Source organism: Delphinapterus leucas, chromosome 5 (assembly GCF_059928025.1).
Source record: "Delphinapterus leucas isolate spDelLeu-1000000601 "Yukka" chromosome 5, BTC_Dleu_Yukka2, whole genome shotgun sequence".
Classification (NCBI taxonomy): domain Eukaryota; kingdom Metazoa; phylum Chordata; class Mammalia; order Artiodactyla; family Monodontidae; genus Delphinapterus; species Delphinapterus leucas.
In genome coordinates, this window is record NC_143133.1 from 67805708 (window position 1) to 67824244 (window position 18537).

Consider the following 18537-nt stretch of genomic DNA (forward strand, 5'->3'; position numbering starts at 1 on the left):
ATCTCCCTGTGCTATGTGGCTGCTTCCCACTAGCTATCTATTTTACATTTGGTAGTGTATATATGTCAATGCTACTCTCACTTTGCCCCAGCTTCTCCCTCCCACCCCACGTCCTCAAGGCCATTCTCTAAGTCTACCTCTTTACTCCTGCCCTGCAACTAGGTTCATCAGTACCATTTTTTTTTAGATTCCATACATATGCGTTAGCATATGGTATTTGTTTTTCTCTTTCTGACTTACTTCGCTCTGTATGACAGACTCTAGGTCCATCCACCTCATTACAAATAACTCAATTTCACTTTTTCTTATGGCTGAGTAATATTCCATTGTATATATTGCCACAACTTCTTTATCCATTCATCTGTTGATGGACATTTAGTAGCTTCCATGTCCTGGCTATTGTAAATAGTGTTGAAATGAACATTTTGGTACATGACTCTTTTTGAATTATGGTTTTCTCAGGGTATATGCCCAGTAGTGGGATTGCTGGGTCATATGAAAGTTCTATTTTTAGTTTTTTAAGGAACTTCCATAGCTGTTTTCCATAGTGGTTGTATCAATTTACATTCCCACCAACAGTGCAGGAAGGTTCCCCTTTCACCACACCCTTTCCAGCATTTATTGTTTCTAGATTTTTTGATGATGGCCATTCTGACGGGTGTGAGGTGATACCTCATTGTAGTTTTGATTTGCATGTCTCTAATAATTAGTGATGTTGAGCAACTTTTCATGTGCCTCTTGGCCATCTGTATGTCTTCCTTGGTGAAATGACTATTTAGGCTTTCCGGCCATAACTGGATTGTTTGTTTTTTTTGATATTGAGCTCTATGAGCTGTTTGTGTATTTTGGAGATTAAACCTTTGTTTGTTGTTTCATTTCCAAATATTTTCTCCCATTCTGAGGGTTGTATTTTTGTATTATTTATGGTTTCCTTTGCTGTGCAAAAGCTTTTAAGTTTAATTAACTCCCATTTGTTTATTTTTGTTTTTATTTCCGTTACTCTAGGAGGTGGGTCAAAAAAGATCCTGCTGTGGTTTAAGGTCAAAGAGTGTTTTTCCTATGTTTTCCTCTAAGAGTTGTATAGTGTCTGGTCTTATGTTTAAGTCTTTAATCCATCTGGGATTTATTTTTGCATATGGTGTTATGTAGTGTTCTAATTTCATTCTTTTACATGTAGCTGTCCAGTTTTCCCAGCACCACTTATTGAAGAGGCTGTCTTTTCTCCAGGGAGGCAAGTAATTTTGTTTTGAAAACAAGAAGATGATATGGAAAATGTTTTTATAAAATAATCAAGAAGAAAGTCTCATCAAATGAGGACATATATGTAAGTGATTAGGAAATTTTAAAGCAGTTCGCTATAAAAACAAGTGCTTCTCTGCTGGTGGGAATGTGAATTGGTTCAGCCACTACGGAGAACAGTATGGAGGTTCCTTAAAAAACTACAAGTAGAACTACCATATGACCCAGCAATCCCACTACTGGGCATATACCCTGAGAAAACCATAATTCAAAAAGAGTCATGTACCAAAATGTTCATTGCAGCTCTATATACAATAGCCTGGAGATGGAAACAACCTAAGTGTCTATCATCAGATGAATGGATAAAGAAGATGTGGCACATATATACAATGGAATATTACTCAGCCATAAAAAGAAATGAAATTGAGCTATTTGTAATGAGGTGGATGGACCTAGAGTCTGTCATACAGAGTGAAGTAAGTCAGAAAGAGAAAGACAAATACCATGTGCTAACACATATATGTGGAATTTAAGAAAAAAAAAATGTCATGAAGAACCTAGGGGTAAGACAGGAATAAAGACACAGACCTACTAGAGAATGGACTTGAGGATATGGGGAGGGGGAAGGGTAAGCTGTGACAAAGCGAGAGAGTCGCATGGACATATATACACTACCAAACGTAAAATAGATAGCTAGTGGGAAGCAGCCGCATAGCACAGGGAGATCAGCTCGGTGTTTGTGACCACCTAGAAGGGTGGGATGGTGGGGTGGGAGGGAGGGAGATGCAAGAGGGAAGAGATATGGGAACATATGTATATGTATAACTGATTCACTTTGTTATAAAGCAGAAACTAACACACCATTGTAAAGCAATTATACTCCAATAAAGATGTAAAAAAAAAACCAAGTGCTTCTTTTATTACTGTTATTTCATTATTATTATCTGCCTCAAAGAGCATCTATCCACTGTTTGTTTTGGTAATCACATAGGAAAAAATTTTTCCTAAAAGCCATTGGGTTTCAATTAAATCTGATAAACAAATGCTGGAAGGAGGGCATACATTCAATTAGGGGATAAAATAAATTTGTTATAGGAATATAGAGATGGGGCTCAACCCATCTCTGATAGGAAGACAGGAAGGAGGGGGAAAACTTTTCCTCTTTTAAGATGTGCCTGGAGGCTGGGATCTGCAGCTGGGCATTAAGCAGTTCAGTTTCTAGGAGAGTTTCCATTTCCAGTTAAAGGAGAAAAGTAGGGAAGCTTGCTCTCTGGAGGTGGGTAGAGAGTCAGTGTCACCATCAATGGAACTAACAGCAGGACTAGGCAAGCGGCAAGTTGGGACTGTAGCAGAGACACAGCTCACCAGTCATCTAGCGGCAGAAATGCATTTATTATGATTTTGCCTAATGTTTGTAAACAATAATATTATATTTGACCAGGAGATCTCTCCTTTCACTAGATTTATCCTTAACATATCTTTAAAATACCATTATAATAAGGAAAATAATATTAGGCTCATTGTAATTTTTTTTGGATTACTAACATCTTACTTCTTAATTTTTATTTTGTTCTCATTTTTCCTTTTCATCTATATTTCTTTTTTCTTTTTTTTATTGACTGAAAATTTTAATTTATACTTTTATTCTGTTTCATATTTTTCCACAACTAATTTGAGATCTATAAACTTTGTTTTTATTCTTTTAGTAGGTATGAAAACTTACTATGGAATTTAATATTTTTAGACCTCAAGCCTAGGTTAATCAAAAGGTTAATCAATATTTTGGCCATCCTCTTGAAAAAAAAATACAAGAAACTAGGTACTTGAACTCTGACCACCACCCTCTTTAGTTATATGCTATTTGTTGGCCAGTATTGACTTCTGTTTTATTTTAAATTTTTTGTAGTTGCATAATTTAGACACTATCATTATTATTATATTTGGAAAATATATCATTTTTTGTGTAGGTATATTAATTTCTGTTTTTGAGTTTTTCTGCTAGACTGACTGTCATTTGAATATTTATTTTATAGAATGTTTCTGAGGATCTGTTGATGGTGAATTTTCTGCTTTTGCTTATCTATTTTTTTATTTTTTTGTGGTATGCGGGCCTCTCACTGCTGTGGTCTCTCCCACTGCGGAGCACAGGCTCAGCAGCCATGGCTCACGGGCCCAGCCGCTCCGCGGCATGCGGGATCCTCCCCGACCGGGACACAAACCCATGTCCCCTGCATCGGCAGGCGGACTCGCAACCACTGCGCCACCAGGGAAGCCCTTGCTTACCTATTTTTAAAAGTTTGTTCTTATTCCAAAAAGACAATATTGCTGAGGACATACTTCTAAGTGGACTGTAAACTTTTCTTAGCAATTTAAAGATATTTGTCCAATGTTTTCTGACTCCATTATAGCTATTGAGAAATTTGTTGTCATTTAGGTGAACTTTCTTTTGTTTCTAGGTCCTTTTAACAGAGATTGGGAAACTACACCTAATGGCCTGTCTCCTGTTCTTATATGGCTCTCAAGCTAAGAATGGTTCTTATATTGTTAAAGGATGAAAAAAGAATAATATGAGACAGTAATCCTACATGGCACACAACGCCTAAAACATTTACTCTCTGGCCCTTTTCAGAAAGTTTGCTGAACCTTGTCCCTGTTTGCCTATTATAAGGATATTTTCATTTTATCTTTCTCTCATTAAATTCAATCATTCATTTTTCTTCCTCTTTCCTTCCTTCCTTCTTCTCTCCCTTTCTTTCCCTTCCTCCCTCCCTCCCTTCATTCCTTCCCTCCCTCCCTCCATTCTTTTTCCCTTCCTTCCTCCCATTTCCTCTTCCTCTTCCGTCCTTTCATGAGCTCTCTCTCTCTCTCCTTTCTTCCTCTTTTTTCTTTTTGTTTTGCAGTTTCTCTACAATATTGTAGGTGCCAATTTATTTTTGTTTGTTCTACTTTATATAACTTGTAAACTTTGTGCTGGTGAACTCATAGGTTTGGTTTACTTAAAAATAAATTCTAACATTGTCTTTCAAGTATTATCTCTCTCATACTTTTTCTACTGATGAAACTTGTCACTCTGTTCCATGTCTATTAAACTCTTTCATAATTTCCATCTCCTTTTTCTTAAGAAGCAAATCATGAGTCATTTTTCCAGCTCTATTTTCACTTTCATGAATTCTCTTTTCATCTGTGTCTAAACTGCCATATATATATATATATATATATATATAACTTATATCTTGAATTTGTCTAGCCTATGTTTTTAATTTTTAAAAGTCGTAATTTGATTTCTAAAAGTTATACTTTGTTCTAATTTTATTTCTAAGCATTATACTTTGTTCTTTGCCAACAAGATTTTGGCAATTTTTTGTCCTTCCTGATTTTTAAAATTTTGCATTTTACTTATGCATATTTATTTTATCTTCTGAATCTGATAATTAGCAAATCTTAAGTATTTATGCATTAAGTATACTTTTTATATTAATTCTCACTCATGGTGTTTAACATACTTAAATGTTAGCTTTTTTTTTTGTATTTATTGTGGCCACATATTTGGTTTAGGTTAATATATAAGAATCCTTAGGACTTAAATCCTCTTGTAAAGAGGATTTGGATCTACTTCTACTTGGGTCAAGACTGCCACCGAATTAAAACTCCTCACTTTAATTGCTCTAGACTAATGCAGAATATCAGGTTGGCTTCTCCACCTTGTGACAATGCAGGCTTACCTTTCCTATCTGATCTCAGCTATCTCAACTCCCTTATTGATGCTTGCTTCCATATAGGCCTTAGCTACACTTGACTTGGGGGTACTATTCAAATTCTCTTCTTCATCTTCTACTGCTCCTTCTCATCCTTCTTTTTCTGACCCTTGGGGATTTCCCTGGAAGCTCAAGACTCTTTAAATATAATTTATGGTAGTTTATCAATGATCTGCTTGTAGATAGATTATTCTTTAGACCATATAGTCATTTTTGCTTCTGTAAAACAGGAGTCCTCTAACTTACAGATAAGAAAACTAGAAATTGGAAAGAGTATGCAATTTTTCTCAAGCAACATAGGTAAAAAGTGGCAGAGGTAGCATTATAACTTATAATTTCTAGTTCTTATGCCAATAATTCTTCCATTTTTTACAATATTACAACTGACTCTCAGGGATGAAGTCCATCACTACTGACTCTTTTGAATTCAAAGTGACATATAGGGCTTCCCTGGTGGCGCAGTGGTTGATAGTCCGCCTGCTGATGCAGGAGACACGGGTTCGTGCCCCGGTCCGGGAAGATCCCACATGCTGCAGAGCGGCTGGGCCCGTGAGCCATGGCCACTGGGCCTGCGCGTCTGGAGCCTGTGCTCTGCAATGGGAGAAGCCACAACAGTGAGAGGCCCGCGTACCACAAAACAAAACAAAACAAAACAAAGTGACATATAATATGAACTACCCAATTCATCATCTCTTACTTTATACTCATTTATATGGTTGATTTATTTTAATGTATATCAGTTTTGTCTCCATATGTAGACTGAAAAATCCCTGATGTCAGGCAACATATCTGTCCTCATACCTTTATCCCTTTATCCTTTGAATATCTAAGTGAATATCTAAATTCTAAGCACCAACACTTGTTCACTGATTGTTTATGAATCAATATAATCCATGCAACATTTTAGCTCCTACTTTCTTTACTTTGTCTCTCCTTCTCTCTTTCTGTTTTAGTCAGTATTTCAAGTATACAAAAATGCAATCTTCTTCATATCAAAGGTCTTGTCAATTCTGCTTAAAAGGGAAATCATGCATATTAATGACCTGTACGCATAGTAACATGAGCAATGCTATATAGCTTAGTATTTTATCTGTCTAAAACTGAATCTATAGCAAACTATTTATCAAATAAAATAATAAAACAACATAACCCAGAAAGAAAATTAAGTTTTATTTTAATAATTTTTAATTAAAAATATAGGTAAGTGGTAATTCAATTTTAAATAAAATGTATGTGAAGTAATAGAATTCTTCATTTACTTAAATTTTAATAACACTCTTTTAAATAGTTTATAATTTTTATATGGAAACAATTAATTTTAATTGAATACTAAGGACAATTAAATTTTACATTTCTATATTCTGATTATGATATTTAATTAGGAGATCAATAAATTAAACTTTAATTCAGAAGTTACTTCTCCTTAGAGGAGTAACAGAAAATGATGCATGGAACTGATGATAAATTTTAGCTAAGATCTGTTTTAGGATCTCGTTACCTTCTCAATTTGTAATGCTTCATTAACTTTATATAGAGATTTAATGACTCCAGAATTATATAATACAAAAGGGGGTTTTGAAAAGGAGTGGACCAATATTAAGCTGTCTAGTTCTCCTGAAAGGAAAGAACCCACAAATAGGAAAAGAGCGGGGTTTCTGCCTCAACTGATATGTCTTTCTGAGAATACGAAACCAGAAACAGGGTCCCTGTTCAGGGTCATGTCTTATTAGCAGCTTAAAAAAGTCCTCAAAGCCTGATAATAAGGGAAAGTACAGACAGAGGCAACTGTTAACATTCACTGCAGCCAAAAGCACTTTCAATTTTTATCTAGAGATACTCTGAATGAAAGAAAATGCACAGAACCGGAAATTAGTATTTTTGAAAACTGTCTCTGCTATTAAATTTTTATGAATGGCTACCCTAGAGTTTTTGACAAAATAGAGAATTCATTACGCTATAAACATTATCAGTTTTGCAATTTCACAATTTAGTTTTCTTATTCTTCTTAGCTAAAGTGGCTTTTAAATTCATAGATATCAGGTCCAATCACCCAAAGCATCATTTCCCCAAGAATCTCTAAGACTTCTGGATTAAAATGAAGCAATCTCTTGGAATAACAGGCCACAAGGATTATGATTCTTGACCCAAAATTAAAGGAGACTGACTGGGAAAGCATAAGGATTGTTAAATTGATCTACAGGAAAATTTCACTGGCTAAAAGAGGAATACTTGTGGAAGCAACAATGAAGCATTTGCACTGACATGGAAATGTGTAAGAGACATTCAAACTGGTTTCAAAAGATAAGAAATATGGAGTGCCACAATATCTGTATTTATTGCTAAGTCAAGGGCCTTCTCAATATTCCTTCCTCAATCCCATCTTCCACTCTTCCTGGGTCAGTGTAGCTTCATGAAACAAGAGTTAGAGATACACAACATAAAGTGAGATTCTGAGCTAAATAATGATTACAGAATCCTTCTCTGCTTCATAAAACCAGAGCCCCATGGTCACTTATTTTCATAACATTGGGATTGTGTTTTCCTAAGTGTACCTGGACGAGCAATTTCATTCTCTTCTATTCACAAGGCTGTGGTTTAATGTTTCATATTATAGGACATGGACCCATGTCTTCTTGGCTCATCCTCTATCAATCACCCTTTCATACACCTAATACAAATTCTTTTCAGCCACTACAAAAAGTGTTATAAAGGAACCAAATTTTAAAATCTCCTTGATGAATAATGCTATAATATAATGAATTTCAATTTTATTTCTGATTTTATGCCCAATCCACAATTTTGGCAATTAATTTTATAGAAAATTTTTTTAAAATGTTGCATGTTAAATTTTGATCATTTTAAGCAAAAAGAAGACAGTATGAAGCAAAGAACCAACTAACAAATATTAATTTTCAGTTGCTTTATGTTGTGGGTTGAATTGTGTACCCAGAAAGATATGTTCAAGTTCTAATACCCTGTACCTTGAATGTGGCCTTATTTAGAAATAGGGTCTTTGTCAATGTAATCAAATTAAGATGTGGTCATATTAGATTAGGATGAGTTCTAATCCAATGACCAGTGTACTTATATGATGGGGGAAATTTGGGCACAGAGACACAGAGGGAAGAATGACATATAAAGATGGAGGCAGAAACTGGAGTTATAACAGCTACAACTCAAGGAATGCCAAAGGTTGAAAGCCACCACCAGAAGCTAAAAAGAGGCAAGGGAAGATTCTACCCAGAGTCTCAGAGGGAGCATGGCTTCTTGATTTCAGGTTTCCAGAGTCCAGAACTGTGAAAGAATAAATTTCTGTTAAGTTACCCAGCTGTGGTGATTTGTTATGGCAGCCCTAGGAAACATATCATTTTATTATTAAATATTTGTCATGGTGGTCACTATTAGAAATAATTTTTGGTCACTACATCTGCATATAACTAAAATTTATAATCACTGTTCCAAAGAGTGACTTACATCTGTGAGAATAGTTGGGATAATTTAAACATTTTACCAAAGGCAAATTATCTATAAGATTCAGACCACAACAATGTATAATTTATGAATATAAAAGTCCTTTATTTTCTGTAAGTGAAAACCATTATTTGAGTGCTTATGTAACCAAAATTCATCAGGACAAAGTGATATGAGAGGTACAAAAAATTGTAAGAACTGGTTTCCGTACTCATTTTGAAGGAAGTCACAATTTTTTTACATATATGGATTAAAGCAGCACATCAAAATGTAACCATGAATTATTCCACTGACTTTACTGCCCATTTTTTGATGTTGGGCCTTCAACCTTACTTTTGGATTGAAGGTGATTTAAGAATTTTATTACTTTAGGTTGAAGGGTTTATTTTCTTTTGACCATGTTATCATTCTGAGCCTAGCTCATGAAGGTCCTGGCTCCTACTTATTGTATTTTGGAAGACGTAAGATGGATTTTAGACCTAAAGATCAATAACCAGTTGTACACCCACACACATATACATATAACTGAATAAACAGAACAAATCCATCACCTTGGTATGAGCTAGCAATGTATATCATCATCACTGCTTAATACTTGACTTAGAAGGGTACAAATGGGGAAATATCATTGGCAAAAATCCATGATTATCCTTGGAATGCTACTAATACTAAATAAAGAACTCTGTAAAGCAGTTTTCAATTTACTGTCTCACAGCTCCAAGTTCACCCTTCAGTGCCTTCTCAGCTTCAATGGACTGGGCTCCTTAAGTATTTCAAGCATTTCTCCTTTACAGTGAGCATGATGTTAAGTACTGACAGCAGAGGGCGGTGGTGGAACACTGCAGGAGGAATGAGGTGGCTCTTGTTCTGTTGTGCTGTGTTTTGCTTTTTCTTTGCTTCTGTTGCATGGTCCATCGTGTGTGTGTGTGTGTGTGTGTGTGTGTGTGTGTGTGTGTGTGCACGCACGCGCAGGGACATCCAGTGGTGCTTTGCCTTAGCCATGTGCCAGAGGGGCAGTCCCTTGAGGGTCTCGTAGGCCTGCCATGGTCCAGTGATGACACTGCTCTTGCCCTCTCAACACAAACAATGTCTGATTCAGGACTCATGCCCAGATGAGTGTCCCAACTTCCTCTCCACTCAGTAGCTTCTGCTCACCTATGCCACAGAGGGCTGTATCCTGAGCAACTTCTCCATCCTGTGGGCTGCAACTTCACCTTCTCCAGTGAGGTCTGATTTCAGATTTCAGGAGTCTAGTAGTTTCCTAGAGCTACTCTAACAAAGCACCACAAACTGAGTGACTTAAAACAACAGAAATGTATTGTCTCACAATTCTGGAGGCTGGAAGTTTGAAATCAAGGTGTTGGCAGGTCAATGCTCCCTCTGAAACCAGTAGGGAAATTCTTCCTTGACTCTTCCTAACTTCTGATGGTTTGGCGTGCCTTGGCTTGCAGCTGCTTCACTCCAATCTCTGCTTTCCTTGTCACATGGCATTCTTCTTGTATGTCTCTGTCTTCATATGGTGGTCTTCTTATAAGGACACCGGTCGTCCTAGATTAGGCATCCACTCCAGTTCAGTATGACTTCATCTTAACTGATTATATCTCAGCAACTCTATGCCAAACAAAGTCATCCATTCTGAGGTACTGGGGATTAGAACTTCAACATATTGGTGGACACAATTTGCCCCATAACAGGGAGGAAAGTCTTCTTCCAAGTTTGTCCCCCCTCAAACACTCTCCCTCAGCCTTAGGATACATTTCAGAGTTCTTGTTATGTCTTCATATTTACTCTTCTACCATAGTCTAATCAAACTTTATATTAAACCTCTCTGTTTAAATTGATGTGTGGTTTCTGTCTCTTGATTGGACTCAGACTAGTAAAGACTGTGCAGAACACACTACAATTGAAATAGTTTTTGGAAGACTTCAGTTTTGGACTGGATGTTCTGATTGGAGAGTGAGATTTATGTCTCATCAATGAGGAATTTTCCAAAAATTCCTAGCGAAATAACTTGCTGTTTTAAAAATTAAGCCTCAATATAGGTCCATTTTCTTAATAAACTGGAATTCTTTTTAAAGGGGCAAAGAGATAGCATGCTAGAAACACTAGACTATAACTGGGAGACTGGGAAATAAGCAGGACACAAGATATAAAGCGTTTTCTAAGAGGAATTGTTAAATCTATATCAGGATATTATTTCAGGTTGGCAAAAAGGGACTGTGAATAGGAACACAGATAAATGAATAGGCATAGAGTGGAGGATTGTTGTCATCTGTGTATAAGCCAGAAAGGTTCATCCTAAGTTATAAGCAAAGATCCTGTGCAGAACTGCCTCACGGGCCTTGATCATGTGTATGTAAGAGAAGACAGGTCTTGGGTTTATATTCTAAATTTCTAACCTTGGATCTGTGAAATCTATGCTAGGCTTTTATGTTTGAACTGGAAGATGAGTTATAATATCCTATCCTTCATAGATGGAGCCTAAAGACCTAGAAGCAGGTAAACTGAATTCATAAGGAAGCAATATATAATCAGAAATTAATAAAGATTATCTGACTTCATTTATAATCCAAGAAATCAACCAGAATTTCACTTTAACTCATCTAACAATGACTGAGAAGAAGAGGCAAATAAAACAGGAGAAGAACTGAGTTGATAAGGCAGGAAAATTTAGTAAGTCAGAAGTGCTACACATCTGATTCCCCTGCTAGGAAATGGATCTCTGACAGATGAAGTCATAGAAGGTGAAGAAATATGGGTTCTGCAATCCTAGTTAAGGGGAGCTCTTGGCAGTGCCTGGTGACATAATTGTTTGGCATAATTATGGTCAGAGGTGCTACCAGCAGCTAGTGGATACAGGCCAAGGATGGAACTAAACATTTGCAACTCACAGAACATCCTCTCTCCTTCCCCCACTTCCACAACACACAAAAAGGGATTATCTGCCCCAAATCGTCAATAGTGGTAAGTTAAGAAATCTTGATTTAGGCTGACAAGTTACATTATCTAGAATTCCTTTCTCTCCTTCTAAATCTGAGAAGACTGGCACTTGAGGCAAACCTTTGTAACACGTGATACAGCAAGACAAACTCTAGATTAGCATGTTCAACGAGGCAGATCACACTCTATCCAGCCCACTTATCTCCCAGGACATGCTGCTTTCCCAGTAAAGGATCAAGCTGGTTTATACGATGGCCTTAGAATTCCTGAAGCCAATGAAGGTGTCGCACAGGGTGAGGTTCCTAACCAATGGTGGACTTGCAGTCTTGAGTGCTCAAGTAGAAGCTGCCGCCATTTGGACTGCAGCAGGAAAAGAGAAAGGCTTTGTTGAGAGGTTCTACTTAATCTCAGAAAAAAGAGGCCTCACTATCAAGTCCAGAGTATCTGACATTGTGCTTAATATTGTGATTTAGACCAAAGCAGAAGTGACAGGTTGTGAATGAATGTGAGCTGGTCACAGCATGTGATTATCACTATAGACATTTAATGCAGATCCTGTGATGCAGCTGTCCTCAGTATACTTATTTACCTCAAGTAAAGTGAAAATTGTAGAAGGGGGGGAGTACAATCTGTTCATATTTACTGCCAAAATAAAATGTATCAAATAGAATGAAGGCCACTAACTGAGTTCCAAACTGTGTTAGCTAATATCTTAAAAATTCAAATGTCTTATTAATGATATCTTTTCTCATTATTACAAATGAAAGCCGATAGATAAATAAGTAGGTAGAGGATGAATAAATAGATCAGTAGATACGTAGATAGACAGATATGCTATTTGACGTTGGCAGGGTCTTCACTGATCCTTGGCAACCATTTTATTTATATCTTCATTGAATTACTCACAATGTTTTTGCAAACATTTTTAATTTGTCTCTAGCTCAGATCCCTATTTAATTTCTTACCATTATCCCTACACTCAAAAGATGCCACATTAATCCAACAAATATTTATTAATTGTCTCGGTATACCAGGCAATGTGATACATCCTAGAGATACACTGTTCAACAAGACAAACAAATTACTGGCCTCATAGATCTTGCTTTCTAGTGGGGCAAAGGGAGAGTCAACAATAAAATAAATAACCATAGCTGTGATAGATACTATGAAATAAATGTAATAGAGAGAATCTATTTAAGGTGAGGAATCAGGAGTAACCTCTTTAAAACCTATTTAAGAATTGATATTTTTGCTAAAATCTAAGTTGGGAGTCACTCAGATAACTAGCATTGCTATGAGAGTATAGAATAAAGAATTTATTATAGGATTTAGTCCTCATGGAAATGTGACAGCCAACGGGAGAATCTGGGCAGCCTACTGCCTCTGTTTGCAGGGTTGAGCCTGATATTGCTGTAGAATCATGAAGACCAGAAGTCGTGAAGGAAAAGAAAGCTGAATGTGGACAAGAGCAAGGACAAACTGAAGCCTGCAGGGAAAAACTGGAAACCACAAGGACTGACTACTGAAACTGCATCTGTCTTTCAAGAACTCTAACCTTGACCTTGTGTTGACCTGCAGGAATAGCTGGCCCCTTCTCCACAGCTGCACACATGTGTCTCTGACCCAGAGAAGCCAAAGTTGGAGATCTGATCAGAGCTGGAGGAGCTGTGTGTCGGGATAAGCCACCACAACAGTGAGATGCTGTAGTTCCTAGTTTAAAAATGTGACCGCTGCTTCACTTCCACTTTTCAAATCTCATGCAAAATATATCTTGTATTTAAGCCTTACCCAAAACTATACACTGAAGGGAATTCTGGGAATTCTAGGTTCGCACATCAAGCATAAAGCCACCATACCTGCCTAATATGCAAAGAGAAGGGGAAAGAACCAGGCCAAAAGAAGGAAAGCAAAATTACCTGGAAACAAAAAAAAGCTTGAGAATTTTTAGGAAATGACAGCAACAATGACTGGCCGATACTGGTTAAGGTGGAGACTGGCCTTGACACTAGATTGGAGATGTGGATAAGAGACTAATTTTAGATGTCCTTGTAGGTCATGATGTGGAGTATGGATTTATTCCAAATTCAATGGGAAATCATGGAACAGTTTTAACCAGAAAATTAACTGACTTAACAATTATGTAGAGAATCTAAGGAGGGTATCAATACTGGAAGCAGGGATGTTCTGTAGCAGTCCATATGAAAAATGATAATGGAGAGAAATAGATTTTTTAAAAACTTTACTCAAGAGTGGGATCCACAAGCATGTCTGAAAACTTAGATTTTTTTCCCCAAATTGTACTCCTCTAAGGAAGAGAACAAGAATGGCTCATAGGATTTGTTTTTAGTGACTGGATAAATGGTAAAGTCACTGATGAAGATGGAAGCACTGTAAGATTAGATTTTGAGGTGGAGGAGGAAAGGAAATCAAATATGGCATTTTATACCTGTTAATTTTGAGATGCCTTTGGGACATCCAGGTGTGGAAGGGTTAGATAACTTGTTCAAAGTCAAGAATATTTCTAATAATGGCACAACTATTTTCCATTAACTCAAGCTTAACAAACAGTCTGAAACACCTTGGGTCTTTGTTCATTTTTTCTCATTCTCCATATTCAACAAGTTACAAATTTTCCAGTTAGTTAAATATTTCACTGAGTACTTACCATGTTTTCAATATGAAAATGAATACAATTTAGCCTTTCTTTCATGGAGCTCCTAGTCTAGCAGCAGAGAAACATGGACGCTGATTTTAGAGTCACCATGGAAAGTGCTACACTATCTCAGCAAGTTCTGTTTGATTGATGTCTGTGTGTTGCATCCCTTTCCTCCTTTGTCCTTCCACCTTCTACCCACCAGTCTCGTAGTTGAAGTCTTGTTGCTCTGCATCTAAACCAGGGGTGGGCAAACTAAAGCCCACAGGCTATTAAACTGTTTTTATAAATAAAGTCTTATCGGAGCATAGCCATGCCTATTCATTTAAGTATAGTCTATGACTGCTTTCATATTATAAAGGCAGAGTTGAGCAGCTGTGGCCTGCAAGCCTGAAATATTATCTGGCCCTTAAGAAACATTTGTAGATCCCTGATTTAGATCAAAGTATCTTTTATATGAGCTCCTTGTTTCCTCTTTCCTTCAATCCAATCCTTCTTATACATCACTACTATATTAATATCTCAAAAGTTGTTATAATCCTTTCTTCAAAGAGACATGGTATACTTAAATAAATATGAAAAAACATGCTAAAAATGCCTTTGAATATATTATAGCCTGCTCATAATCCTTCAAGAGCTCTCCACTGCCTTATGAATTAAATATGAACACTCATTCTGACATTCAAAAGTCTCCATTATATGATCAAGACCTAATTTTTTAGGCTTACCTCCAATTACACCCCAGTAGAGGTGCTTCAGCCAAACTGGTTTCCTTCCTATTTCTGTGATTTCTTCTCCTACCATAAAATCCCTCTTTCTACCATTCTCTTTGCAGTTTCAGTGATATCCATCTGCATTTGTTAGGATAATGTTAGCTTCTAAAATAGACAAACTCCTAAATTCCTGGCTTAATACAATAGAAATAAATTTTTACCCACACAATAGTTCAATACCTATGTTCTTGGTCATTAGTGTGAGGTGACATGTGGTGAGTGTGGTAGTCTACTCCACAAAGTCATTCGAGACTGCCATTTTCAACACAAGTCTTTTAAGGTCAACTTGGATTTCTCCTGGATACCTTTAGAGAAAGGATATCGTTTCTTAAGCCCAAAGAAGTCACACACATTGCTTCTGCCTACATTTCATTAATGAGAACTAGTCATATGGCCCCACATAATTTCAAGGGAATTTGAGAAGTTGTGGTCCCTGATGAAGCATCTACTCAGCAACAAGTCTACGTGATCAGTGGGGAGCGTGAATCTGTGATGGGCAGCTAGAATTCTCTGCCAAGCTATCTTTCATTGCACATCTCCATACTACCTTCCTTTTCAGATAAGTTCTGTTCCCTAGTCAACCCTGTAGCACTTCATTTTTATCTATTATTGGGTTCTAACATGGACTATCAGGTATTTCTTATATGTCTATTTATATTACTATTTTGTAACTTGATTTATCTTTTTACTTTTCAGACAATACCCTTTACTGACATTACTTTCCTGACAATACCCTTTGTATCCACTGTGATGATAAGTAAAAAACTCTTGTGTTGAATTTCATTTTGAATTTGTTGTTCAGGAAATAATTTTTATGAGCAAGGCATTCATAATTTTTCCTCTCCCTGTACTACCAAGATTGATATTTGAATGATGCAGGAGGTAATAGACTCAGTGAATGTTTCCTGAGAGACAATATCCCTGAGGTGAAAGGGAGATTCATAGATAATCCCTGCTACAAATACATGATAGTTTCAGAAACTAACTGTTACAGGTTGAATTGTGCTCCCCCGCCCCCAGCCAAAAAGAAGAGGTATGTTGAAGTCCTAACCCCCAGTACTTTAGAATGTGACCTTATTTGGAAAGAGGGTGTGTACTTTTTAATCAAATTAAAAAGAGGTCCTTGTAGTGGGCTCTACACCAATATGACTGGTGACATTATAAACAAGGAAAAGTTCAGACGCAGACTCACACAGAGGAAAGATGATGCGAAGACGCACAGGGAGAGTGAAGTGAAAATGGATCAGAGACTGGAGTTATGCTGCCATTAGCCAAGGAACACCTGGAGTAGCAGAATCTGGAAGAGGTTAGGAAGAGTCTTTCCTCTTGGGTTTCAGAGGGAGCATGGCCCTGCTGACATGTTGGGTTCGAACATCTAGCCTCCAGAACTGTGAGACAACATTTTTTTGCTCTTTGCATGTCTGTTTTTTCTCTCTCTTTCATTGTCATTGCCAGCTCCTCAGAGAGGTCTTCCCTGGCCAAAAAATCTAAAGCATGACTACTGCCCACTGTTCTCCCATCATAAACTAACTGAGCATATTTATTGTCTACGTCCCTCCTTGAAATGTACCCTATGGGGCAGGGTACTTGTCTCACTCTTTTGTTGCTTTAATCCCTCTGTGCTTAGCACAGTGACTCAAACATCATAGAGCCTCAATAAACAACTGGTGAATGAATGAATGATTGTTCCTTTTGCTTATATAAAGTAGGAAACTTATTCAGATAAATCATCAAATTTTTTCAAACTTTTGGCCATATTTTGGATTTAAAATACACAGATTCTGAAGCCAAACTTACTGGGTTTAGAACCCAGCCTTGCCATTTCATAGCTCTGACTTAGGGCAAGTTGAATATCCTCTTTGTTATTAATTTTCACATCTGCAAAATGGAGGTAATAGCTATACCTAAGGCACTGGATTGTTATTGTGATTGAATGAAAATGCTGTTTCTGGATCACAGATTGAATGAAGCATTTAATACATATTCTACATACATATTAATACATTCTAAATACATAAAGTATTTAGAACTAAACACAGCACATGGTAAATGCTATATTAACATTTGCTGTTATTATTGTTATTATTATAGATATGCAAAGTACAGTTTATTAGTTATAGTTGATAAAAAGAGATTAAGGCCATTTTTTTTTCTGGCTACAAGGACTTTACTATATAGCCAGGTAAACTGTATAAGTTATTCAAATAAAATTCAACTTACCAATTTAAAGCAAATGATATAATACAAATACAAAATATATAATATTTGAGGTAATAAATATGGTGAAAATGAATATAATTAACATGATTATGCATTATATAGTTATTGCCAAGTGAATTGTATTACTTAGGACTGATTTTACCATCTCTCATCACCTGGATGACAAAGCTGTGTTCCAAGAAGCATTATTCACAAGGGATTTCACTAGAAGTTACAAATTAACTTCTCCTCAAGAATTTCTAAAGGAAGTTCTTTAATGATGTGAAGATACCCAGTGACTGGCAAAAATCTACAGCAAAATATAGGATGTCTTAGGGTCTCTCACAGCAGGCGCCCCCACATCTGGGATCACTGTGCAGCTTATACGTGAGTGTTCTTTCTCATGGAGGAATGCTTGAGGGACTTTCAGTTCAGCTTGCCATTAAAATCTCTTAATATTCAAAGCTTGTCTTCAGGATCTAGAGATCTTGTTAGTACACACCATTTTCAACAACTGCGAATTGGGAATATCCAGACTCTCGAGCATAATGGACAAAAAAGAGTGTGGTTTCCAAGCCCATCTAGCCATCTGTGCTAGGCAGTTCCAAGCAAACACCCTGAAAAAATTGATTTTGCTTGCAAATTTATAAATTTGGTCATAAATTCTCTGTGTTTGTTTAGTGTTCCTGCACTGGGCAGCAGAGATGCTAAGTGGTAATGACAGACTCAGATATGCACATTTAGGTGATTATCTTGGATTCCAAACACCTGCGCCAAAAGTTGGTCCGTATTCAATAATCCCAGTTATCCTCCAGCTGCCGTGGGACTTGTTTCATACACAGGCTAGGAAAAGATCATATATCTCACCCTACTTCCCCCCACACAGGCCCTATCTCTGATTTTCAGGTCTTTCTATAATTGCTTCAATCAATGCTATAACACATTAAGTGGATATTTATGGAAAATCAATTCAGAACACCATAATTAGCAAGCACTATAAGCCTGGAAATGTTGATGCAAAGCATTCAGCTCCAGGAAGGGATTTATCTATAATAAAATTTGTATAAAATTACCTATGACGTTTACTAATACTGTCTTGGTTAATGCTTAAATCTTGGTTTTTAGCTTATTTACTTGAGATACTACATATCATGGCCTTTATCTTATTTTCTCAAACAATGATGATAAGCTACATTTGAACAAAATGGAATGTTATTTTTGAATATATAGTTTAAATATTTTCAGAATTATGTTAGGAGAGGTAAAAAGCCAATTTTGTACTCCACTGATAAAATTACTTTAATGTTCTTAATATATGAAAAAGGCATACTAAAAAATTAGCTACATATATTTTTAAATTTAACTTTTCATTAAAAATTTTTCTTGGAATGAATCAATCTCTTCTCTTCTCTTATTTTCTCTTCTCTTCTCTCTCTGATTCTCTGTTTCTCTCTGTCTGTCTGTTGATGGAATAACAAGTTGTTACCTGGTTGATTCTAGCCAGTGA

The 18537-nt window shown here is 36.6% G+C and overlaps 1 protein-coding gene across 3 annotated transcripts in view; it reads right to left on the reverse strand.

Annotated features, from left to right (window-relative positions):
- The window catches only part of KCTD8 (potassium channel tetramerization domain containing 8), a 256027-nt gene that overhangs the window by 20861 nt on the left and 216629 nt on the right, over positions 1-18537 (reverse strand). The window contains exons 4-5 of one of the 3 annotated variants that reach the window (XM_089911865.1): positions 13362-13372; positions 3878-3897 (exon numbers count right to left, since the gene is read on the reverse strand). The exons of the other annotated variants lie outside the window; for them this stretch is intronic. Of the exons in view, the coding sequence (XP_089767991.1) occupies positions 3878-3897; positions 13362-13372 (31 nt within the window). The remainder of the gene's footprint in view (positions 1-3877; positions 3898-13361; positions 13373-18537) is intronic. 3 annotated transcript variants of the gene reach the window in all.